The sequence below is a fragment of the Haliaeetus albicilla genome, chromosome 31 (assembly GCF_947461875.1).
Source record: "Haliaeetus albicilla chromosome 31, bHalAlb1.1, whole genome shotgun sequence".
Lineage (NCBI taxonomy): Eukaryota > Metazoa > Chordata > Aves > Accipitriformes > Accipitridae > Haliaeetus > Haliaeetus albicilla.
Genome location: NC_091513.1, coordinates 784,047 through 794,985, shown reverse-complemented (window position 1 = coordinate 794,985; position 10,939 = coordinate 784,047). Strand labels below are relative to the sequence as shown.

The window sequence follows — 10,939 nt, the reverse complement described above, 5'->3', positions numbered from 1 at the left end:
AGCCCATGATATCCCAAGGTTTACTGAAAACTCTCTGTCCTCACTGTTCTTCAAACATAAAGCTGTAGTTTTCTGAGGGTAGTGGGAAGTGAAGCAGGAAAAGAACAAGGTCAGCTCATTTGGCATGATAGCCACCCTCAGCAGCGGGCCTTCTCTATTTTCTAGGCATGCACAAATCATAGAAAAATCTCTTTCATCCCTGACTTGCAGAAGAGGGGTCTTCCTTCCTGACATCTTCCCAAGACACACCTCCTCCTCTTCCCCATCCACAGACATCCACTGCTTGCCATTTCTGGCCTCAGAGATGGTTTCAGGATTTGCTAAAGCCATCAGCCACCTCCTTGTTTCTCACTGACATCCCTCGACCCTCTCTCTGAGCCCTACACGTGGCCAATCAATCAGTACTTCTCAGAGCCACTCACTCTTCAGCAGAGGCCTTGAGATTCCTGCATATTCCTGGTGCTTATTAAGTATCTTCCTGACTCCCTCCAGAGCTCATTGCAAACATTGCTGTCTACAACAGGGCCTTTATGACCATCATTTATTAAATCAGTGTCTTTTTAAGATCTTCTCTGCAGAAAGAATAGCCGCAGAAAGAATAGCCACAGAAAAGCACCAAAGCCACCACAACAGAGTCTGAGTGAAGTGCCAGTAAGAAGCAGGTGAGCAACACCAAAGGCTCTGGCTTCCTGGCAAGGAGTCTATCCAGTTTGTCACCTTTTCTCATGAAAGGAACAGGAAAACTGTCCATCCCATGGAGCTCTGCAGAAGGAAGATGGAGCTGTATGTTGTGTGAGGTGATACAAGCAGGATCAGAAGGTAGAAAAGACTTTTGTAGAGAAGGCTTTGCGAGGGAGTACCCTGACTTCACCCAGATAAAAAAATGGGACCGGGTAGTGTGCTGACATGATGGTTAGAAGTGTCCTGGGGTAAAAGAATGTGGATGAGAGAAGGTGGGAGAGATTTGGTTTGCAGAGATTTGAGGTAGTACTTTCTGCGTCTGAGCAGCCTGAGGTTTGGAGCTGAGGAAAAAATATAGAAGCTCTCAAGGATGTTTTGGAATTAGCGGTATAACAGTAATAACAGTAACAGGACAGTGCTGCAAGGGAACTCTTCTGTATTCATGATGATGAACTAAAGCTCTTTCATTTTGTTTTACTTGACAATATAGCTAAAAGTTCTTCGTGATTAGCCTCTGGCATGCAATTCTTAGAACAGTGGTTTCCCTCGGCCATCTCCACCACAGCTACACTGTCCTGTGCCTGTGCCTGCTTCCTTGCTTCCAACACCAAGCTGGGGTTTTCTGAGCATTTGCCAATGCCTGTGAGCTCCCCACAAGCCATCCCTTTTCTTTTAAAGCCTTGCTAATGCTCATTTACACCCAAGATTTCCAAGGCCCAGACTTGCTAGAATCCTCTATTTAGCACCACATCCCAGCACTGAACTGCACATCCTCCTTCTTCTGCTGTTGCCTCACATTACAAACTCAACCTGTTTCACTTCAGCATGACCCCCGCCCCGATAGCTCAAGTCTTTTCCCTGCCTTTAACTCACTCACTGATACACCTACATGGATCTCTCCGTGCACACTACATGGCAATGTCTATATCAGCCCTCATTTGCCCAGGAGGGGCCTGCCTTCCTGCCATCTTCCCAGGACAATCCTCTTCCTCAACCTCCACACACCGACATCAGCTGCCTTCCAGTTCTGTTTTCAGCCATGGTTGTAAGGATTTGCTACAGCCATTAGCAATACCCTTGTTTCTCACTAACATTCCTCAATCCTCTCTCGCAGACCTACACTGTTGAGGATTTCTTGGCTGGGCGAGGGCATGTGAGCAATCCAGCCTTTAGCTGGGAACGAAGCATAAGTTTACAAAGTGCTGAAGCAGACAAGGACGCTGTGTCCTTGTACGCTGGGAAAAGGAAGATAAGAAGAGCCTGACAAACAACTCCTGGATGCCGAAGAATGAGATAAGTAACCGCTGGACACCTTGTGAAGAAGCTTGAGCAGCCAATAGAGGATAAGATAGCGCCGCGTGAAATGGGGTATTGTACCAATTAGAGTATTGTATAAGGCGCGTGCACAAGCACATAAGGTATATAACTGTGTTAAAAGTTGTAGTAAATGGGCTTCACTTGATCACATTGGTCTGTGTGTGATGTCCCCTGTGGATTCTCCGCAACACGAGTTCACTCTTGCTGACTCCTGCTCTGATGCTAAATGACAAAAGCTAGTCCAACCTGTTGTCTGTCACAGAGAGGACCTCCACAAATCCAAGCTTCCCTTTCATACATGGGGGATACTCCTCATCCTCCCTGCTGCTCCCTGGGCAGAGCCTGTATCCCTCCATTGCAGCACCACAGCTCAGCAACCTGTCCCACCACGTCTCGTTTAATCCAAAAACGTCACAGTTCTATGACAAGCCATGGGTGTCCAGCTCCTCCTGGCAGTGCACATTTGGGTCACAGCACATCAGTTGTGGCAGCGTAATGGAGCACAGACTTCTCTGAAGGAACCTGAATATGCATCCTGACCAGAAGACTATTGAACATACAGTTCTTAGGGCTGCGCTGTGCTGCACGTACAGCACGGCCATCAAACCTCTTCTGTGCTGCACAGATCCCTTGGCCACAGGACAGCCTCAGCAGCATGTTGTCACACAAGAGCCTGCAGGCAGTTCCCACTCTGTACTGGTCATTACGTCTCCTGTGTGGCCTTCACTGTATAGAACCGTGCAGCAAGATGTTCTCACGAAAACATCATTTCTGTTTGACTATTGAGACGATGAGTAGACTTGTTCATTGTAAGAAAATCCTATAGTAGCTTGAATGACCAAAACAGGAGACTGTCTTCTATGGATGGGATGGGGTCTGCATGCTTTGCTGCATTTGGGCCGAAGGCCTGTTCAATGCTACACCACCTGGGGTTTCCACCATCTAAAGGGACCGAAGATAATCTGCATGATTCTCTCCTTAGAGTGTTAATGATGATGAACATAATTTTAAAAGGTAGCTCACAGTGTCCGAATCCCTTTCTTACTGGGGTAATAAGAGACCAGCACCTCCTAGAGAAAAAAACACTCTCAGCACCCTTGGATGCAGCCCCTGTGGTTCCTATGGACTGGTGAGGGTGTAGTTTGCTTGAGTAACCCCGGGCTTGATCCCCATCCACTGCTGGTTGTTCTCCTCCAGAGTCCTGCCTCACAACTCAAAGGCCTGCATGACCATGCTGGTGGTATCCGAGGCTGTGACGTAGAGTACCTCAGATCTATCTACACCTACACTTCCTCATTTCAGCAGTGGTCCTACCTTATCTCTTTTTCTTCTGTAACAGTTCCTGAAGTACCAAAAGTTCATCTTGGTGCCCTTGAATTCCTTTCTGAGTTTCTACTGAGTTTTGATATGGACCATTGCTGTGCTTGGAGGATGCTGTTCTTGAAGACCAGATGTATCCAGGAACACTCTGAAAATTCTTGGTCTTTCCATTGATTGGATCATCAAGGGGGTGAGTAAAAACCCCTGTGTAGCCTTGCTTGTTGTTCATGCAATGCCTGCAGCTCTTGGGTGGGGAAGGGATGGACCTTGCCTCTCTGATGGCATCTGATGACTGATGCCTCTGACTGATGGCATCAGTCAAGGGCACACAGGCACCAAATCGCACTCTCTGTGATGCCATCTGGAGTGTCTGTGATGTACCACCCTGAATGGGAATTGCTTTCCTGTAGGTCCTGTGAGGTCCATGCCAGCCAAGGCATCTGGTGCAGCTCTGTGGCCGTGGATTTGGACATGAAATAGAGTACCTGCCCTGAATTGTGTTAGGCCATGTGGGGACGAACATGGGACACATGCCATTATAGTCAGTGGAGGTAGAGTAAATTCAGCTGATGGAAAAAAGAGAGAGCCAGCTGTCCATATGGTACATGACTGCAATTGTTCATATGAATACCTGTATAAAGTGCCATGGAGATAAGGAGTAGGAAAAGGTTCTTTTGGCCTTTATTTGGGCATAAGCTGTCATGTCACGTGGCCAAAGGAATTTCACACCAGGCTCATCCGTGGTTCCCGAGATGTTCCCCTGTCTCTATGAACTTTTCAATTAGATCTTGCAGTTACCTACATGTATCTTGGACCACCTCTGGCAACTCAAATGTCACCAGGTTTTTGCGTCTGATCACCTGACTCCTGCCTTCCATCTCCATTAATTCAGATGGGAGCTGAGATGAGGAGCTCCCATGCAGGTGCCTATTTTGTGCCCACCTGAAGAGAGTCAAGAGGAATCCCACCTCCTGTGGCTTTGTGGTGTGCATGGGAGGGAGCTGAGTCTCCTTCAGATGCCATTGATAGAAAGGCAGGATGAAGTGTCACCACTGACACATGGATGCCTTCTGTGTAAAGGAGGTGTAAAGGAGATCCATGGCTTTCACTCTCTGAGTATCCTGTCTAAAAAACAACACGAAAAAAGTGGTACATTAAAAGTAACTCTGAGAGAAGGATTATATTTCTGGAAAGAAAAAAAGGTGGCATGTAGCTGTAACTTTGTCACTGAGCAGAAAGTTTTATTTCAGGAAAAAAATGGCTCTCCCTAGATGGGGAAAGGATCATCAGTGATTGCCTCAGCCTGTTTCCCAGCAGGTTCCCCTGGAGCCCCAGGGACACCTGGAGGGAGCCCAGAGGGGGCAGAGAAAGTGCTGCCTTGGGCTGGTCCTCTGCTGCTGAGCTGGGCTGGGCTCCTGGGCTGGAGGGAGCTCATGGCCAAGCAGGCAGCACTGCAGAGAGACAGCTCGGCCCAGGAGCAGCTCCTCTGCAAAGCGCAGCAGGGCTGAGGGCACTGCCTGCAGGCACCGAGGGGAGAGGAGGGAAGGGCGAGGGAGGTTAAAGGCAGTGTGGGGTGTGAGGACAGAGGAGAGATGACCTGGAGAAAAATCTTGACAGCCCTTCACAGGGTAAGTCTCTGGCTGCAGGGCAATGCAGGGGCAGTTCCTGGAATGACCTCCTAAAGCTGGCACATCCCAGAGCCTGTGGGGTCTGTTAGGAGGATTCTCACAGTTTCTTTGCTATAGAAAAAAATAAATGTGCTTTGGAGTACAGCTTCCCTGCTGCACCGTCAGAAGGACAGGACATGTTGGCTCCTTTCACCGGCGAATGACTGCAGGGGTGTGAAGCCGGGTGTGAAGCCAGGGGTGCCCAGTTCTGTTCTTCCGAGCAGGGACCCTGTGCCCAAGGGGTCTGCGTGCCAGGGACTTTGTCTCCTGCCAGGGTCAGCTCTCCTGCCCTCCCCTCCCCACAGCAGTGCAGGGAGAAGCTGTAGGTGGAAGAAAGAAGTCCTGGCAGGAGAAGGTCCTTCTGGTTTGAGAAGGTGCTGCGTGGGTGAGGCCTTCTCACAGCTCCAGAACACCACAGGACATTTCTGAGGAGACTTTTCAAGGGGAAGGTAAAGGCAGGGCTTGCTATAAAGGTAAGAAGCTTTTCTGAGTCTGTGTTTTCTCTTTCCTTCCCTTGGGCAATTTGTGGGGAGAAATGGAAAAGGAGCTCTCATGCTTGAATAAGTCCCTGAGACTCCTGAGCTGTAACTTTGAGTCACCAGTAGGTCTGATAGGAGCCACCTAAAGTGCCTTTAGCTACTCCTCTGCCTGTGGACAGCACCAGCATCACCTTTGCTGGATGCAGCAGGGTTGTTCTAACCCGCACTTTTCCACCTGCACAGGAACATGGACCCAGCCAGTGCCCTGCCAGCAGGCACGTTTCTGTAGGGCCAAGGTGAGTGCACAAAGGTTGGGATAGGGTGTCTGAGAAGTGACAGGGAAACACTTCCCAGGAGGAAAATCTTCTGGCAGCAGGGGATTGAGCAGGGAATGAGAGGAAACTAAAACCAGAAATGCTGTGGGAGGGAGAATTCAGAAATCTCTCCATCATCCCCTCCAATGCAGACCCCTTCCTGTGAGCAAGCCCCCTTGCCTCCTCTTCCACACAGCAAAGCCTCTGCCCTCAGAGCGGGGGGATCCAAGGCATGAACCATCTCCTCAGCAGCCAGAGCTCCAGCAGAGCCACAGTGCAGCTCTCCAGCCACGTGCCCAGTTCCCTCTGCAGAGCCCAGGGGCTGAGAGCAACTGCCTGGCACTGTTGGTGTCTGGGAGGTGGCATGCACAGCTGGGTAAGGGTGACACTTTCCCGAGTGCCCAGCTGCCTCTCCCCTTGCCTTTCTCAGCCAGACCCTCACTGTATTGTTCCTTGTTTCTCTGCTTGTCTGTGTACTGTTATCTTGTTCCTGCTGTCAGGTTCTCTGGGGATGGGACTTTCAGCTGCAGAGTCACACACTGATCTTGTAGGCCCTTTCGTGGAGGTATGTCCATGGGAAGAAGTGTCCCAGCTTTCCCGTAGTCTGTGGGGTTATGGTCAATGCTGTCTGTGGGCTGGGGCATGAGTTGATTTCCCCTTAGAGAGATGCCATCACATCGGGTCACTTGGCTATCACCTCAGGGTGTCCTTCCAAGCTGTCAGCTGCCCTGCAGGATGCAAACCTGTCCTATAGCAGCTTTGTGTTATCTGAAAGCCCCATGGAAAACCACAGAGAGGCTCTGACTGAGGAAATGCTGTTAGGTTTGTGAAATGAGCCATGTGTGCCCTTGGCTTGAAGCAGGGTTCTGAGACCTACAGAAAGGGTGAGACTATTTGGTGGTCTGCAGTGGGTGTCTCTGCTCTCAGCAGTGTCTGGTGGCTTTTCAGGGTAACATGGGAGCATGATCACCCTCCATCTCTGAATGGTGAAAGCACAGCGCAGCTGGGAACTAAAGGGAGGGACAGACCAGCTCCCTTTCCTCTGCACTAAGCCACAGGCAATCCGCTTGCCTCGCAGGACTCGCTCTGTTCTCACTGAGTGCAGCAGAAATGATGAGGGTTTCTGAGAGCCACGAAAACTCCCCAGGGGCCATGGGGGAGCTGTAAAAAACCCTAGAACTCTTAAACTTCTTTTACCACTGTGGTTCCTTAGCACTGGGATGGCAGACTGGCCCCTGCCCCCACCATTCCCTTGAACCCACTGCTGCAGAGCAGGGCTGACTTTTCAAGAGCCCATGGGCAGAGGCCCTGCTCTTCATTGCACACTTGACCAGCCAAGCAGGGCTCAAACCACAGGCCTGAAGGAAGGTCTCCTAGAAAGAGAAAAGGGTCTGTGTGTGTGGGAGCGGGAGGGCCTGTGGGAAATGGCTTTGATGTTGCTCAGAGTAGTCTCCCATAACTTGGCGCTGTCTTTCTCTCCTATGACAGGTCCTCCTGCCCAGAGGAAGAAAATGTCCAACAGCAGTTCCATGACTGAGTTCCTCCTCCTGGCATTTGCAGACATGCGGGAGCTGCAGCTCTTGCACTTCTGGCTCTTCCTGGGCATCTACCTGGCTGCCCTCCTGGGAAATGGCCTCGTCATCACTGCCATAGCCTGCGACCACCACCTCCACACTCCCATGTACTTCTTCCTCCTCAACCTCGCCCTTCTTGACCTTGGCTCCATCTCCACCACTGTCCCCAAATCCATGGCCAATTCCCTCTGGGACACCAGGGCCATTTCCTTCTTGGGATGTGCTGCCCAGGTCTTCTTTGTATTCTTCTTGTTTGGTGCAGAGTACTCTCTCCTCACTGTCATGGCCTATGACCGCTACGTTGCCATCTGCAAACCCCTGCACTACGGGACCCTCCTGGGCAGCAGAGCTTGTGTCCACATGGCAGCAGCTGCCTGGGGCAGTGGGTTCCTCTATGCTGTGCTGCACACTGCCAATACATTTTCCCTACCACTCTGCAAGGGCAATGCTGTGGACCAGTTCTTCTGTGAAATCCCCCAGATCCTCAAGCTCACCTGCTCACACTCCTACCTGAGGGAAGCCAGGCTTCTTTTGGTTAGTGCCTGTTTAGCATTTGGGTGTTTTGTTTTCATTGTGCTGTCCTATATGCAGATTTTCAGGGCCGTGTTGAAGTTCCCCTCTAAGCAGGGACGTCACAAAGCCTTTTCCACGTGCCTCCCTCACTTGGCCATGGTCTCCCTGTTTATCAGCACTGGCATATTTGCCTACCTGAAGCCCCCTTCCATCTCTTCCCCATCCCTGGACCTGGTGGTGGCAGTTCTGTACTCAGTGGTGCCTCCAGCAGTGAACCCCCTCATCTACAGCATGAGGAACCAGGAGCTCAAGGATGGCATTAGGAAAGTGATTTCAGGGATGTTTCTCAATAGTGATAAACTTTCTGTGTCTCTCCACAAATGACTCCCATGTTTTCCCATTGCAGGCCTGTACTTTGTTTCTTACAATTGTTAATATTTTTTGCATTGTTACATCTTGCTATTATGTTCCTGCATAAATTTCTGTATTTATCTCACTCTCCAGAGGAATGAACCTTCTCTGTCTCACATTTAAACTGTATAAGATTGTGTCTAACACTGGGTCAGAGTTGACTCTCTCATAGCATCTCTGTAACGAAATATCATATCCCCAGTGCAGTTCCTCAAGATGGAGTTGTCCTTCCTGAGCTGATGTCAACAATAGTACGAAGGAATTTCATGCCAAGAGGGCCTGTTGTTTCAAAGAGAAAAGCTCATGGTCATGTAGGTAGCTGTTGGAGACCAAGGGTAGGATTTCTGACCTTCCCACTGGTGTGTGGTGACAGTGGAGATGGTGAGTTGTCACTGTGGTACATACCCAGGGCTGTCGCACACATGACAGGGCAGAGGACATCCCCCAGGAGTGTGGAGATGCCTGGAGAGCCTGGGGGATCTCCAGGAACCGTATGTGCCTGAGGTGGGCAGTGACTGTGTAAGAGACTGAATTGTTATCTTGAAGCATTTGCCTCAAAGATTGTTAGGTGTGAGGGACTGGGCTGTCATCTCAAGGAACTGTGAACTGCTTATCTCGAGCCCTTTGTCTCTGAGATGATCTGTTTAAAAGGACATTCCTCTGTCCATAAGGATGATTACCAGGCCGTTGAGGCATCCAGGGGAGGAAACGGGGCTGGAGCTGATAAGATACTGGTTTCTGGTGTCGATAACGCGAAGGTCATGTGATAGACCAAACCTGCAGCGCATGACATTATCGAAATATGCCCTATAAAAACCCGTAGAGACAAGCTGTGGCGGCCTTTTTTACCACCAAAGAATTGAAGATTGAGGACCAACGGGATGCCCCTGGATCCGTGGTGGTGACTGTCCTTGCAATCCTATCCCAACTGCTCGCTTAATTTCTACCTTTTCTTCCATTCTATCCTATCGCCACCATTTTCCACTTTTGATACTTTTGATAATAAAAGCTCTTCTGGGTATATGGCATTTGACCTCGTTTGTGTCTTAATCTCGCTCTTGGGATCATATCGAAACCTTCCCCGACATTGGATCGGGACATTTAAATTGGCGTCACGGACAGGATCCCTTGAGACGAGAGTGCCGTACTGTTTCCCAAATACATGAGACCTCTCAGGAACATAAGGGGGGCAGGCTTGTGGTGTTTGAAACTTACGTGCTGCCTTCCTGAGACAACTGCTTCCCCACTCTTTATAAGGTGTTTGAAACGTCACGTGATGCCTTCCTAAGATGACTGCTTCCCTGCTTTTATACGTGAGACCTCTTAGGAACGTGAGGGGAGCAGGCTTGTGTTGTGTTGTGTCTGAAACTTTACGTGCTGCCTTCCTGAGACTACTGTTTCCCCTCTTTGTGTAAGATGAGTGATAGTAAAATTGCCCCTTTGGGGAAAGAAGTTTTGTTTGATTTTTTAGAAAAACATAAAGCGCGACCCTCTGTGCTTGGGATAGACTGGGCTCAGGGAAATTGGCATAATCTGCAGAGCGTTGTTGATCGGATGGTCACTTTACAAAAAGATGCTAGAGTGCAATCAGGGAAAGGAAAAGCAATTGTCTTGTGCCGTTCTTGGTGCCAGTCTGGCTGCAGCAGTGGAGGATAAGGATTGCCACCTCACTGCAGAATCTCAAATTATTGAATCCCTCCAAAATCTTGTTCAGTCCCTTCTGGGACAAGTGGTGGGAATAAAAGTGTTACTGATTTGTTATTGATTTGTTATTAGTTAGAATTAATCATATTTATAATTTAATAGGAATATGGAATTATAAGAAATATTTTAGCAAAATTATATTTTATATATTTAACCAACAACTAACAGCTGCTGTGCAATCCCCTGTACAGCCCTGTACAAGGCCGGAGGAATTGGTTAAAATCATCTAGTAGGAACATTTAGAACTTAGATAACAGATGTCAGAATTTCAAATTAATAGGAACTTAGGAACTTAAGAAAATGTATTATGTGTAACTATAAGAATTCGAGTATTGTCTGAAATCAGTTAACCACGGAAGCTTTGGTAAAGATTTACCTCGATCTAATTAACAAGAATTCCAATCAGTAGAGTTAAGTGAGATTAACCAATGATTGTTTTAGTATAAGAATATTGATAAGGTGGTGTGACTGAGGGCCAATCACTAGAAATATTAGATTCAAGAATTAACATTCAATGTACTTTATGTAAATCTAATACATGATGGCGAAAATCGTACTGCGCAGAATCACAAAAAGGTCAGCTATCGGACAAAGTGAGGAAGACTATGGAAGACCACCAGAGGGCTTCTGAAGACCACCAGAGACCTTCACTGCGCCTGCGTAAAGGACATTTACATATGCTAAGAACTTCCCAGAAATCTAATGAATATGCATAACATTTCTCAGAAATCTAATGAATATGTATGAGTAAGTTTAATACAAGGTGTGTGATTTTGGTGTTCAGGTGTGCGTGGTTCGTGAGAGGACTCACCCGTGCACCCGGCCGTCAATAAAGAAGTGTCTGCTTATCTACACTAAATTGGTGTTGATAACTTCTTTATTCTGAGTTTTTCGGCAACAAAAGCACAACTTGAAGCAGAAAAGAACCAAGTGAAACATTTGCAACTTGCTCTTAAGGA

The 10,939-nt window shown here is 48.5% G+C and overlaps 1 protein-coding gene across 1 annotated transcript; it reads left to right on the top strand.

Moving 5' to 3' along the window:
• The first annotated feature begins 7,202 nt into the window (after positions 1 to 7,202).
• Positions 7,203 to 8,365, top strand: LOC138683203 (olfactory receptor 14A16-like). The gene has a single exon (XM_069774737.1). The coding sequence runs from the start codon at positions 7,203 to 7,205 to the stop codon at positions 8,247 to 8,249; it is 1,047 nt and encodes a 348-aa protein (XP_069630838.1). The 3' UTR covers positions 8,250 to 8,365.
• The last annotated feature ends 2,574 nt before the right edge of the window (positions 8,366 to 10,939 follow it).

What these genes read in the sequence shown, in the direction of transcription:
- LOC138683203 (XM_069774737.1), top strand. Translation starts at nt 7,203, where the DNA reads ATGGCTTTGATGTTGCTCAGAGTAGTCTCCCATAACTTGGCGCTGTCT.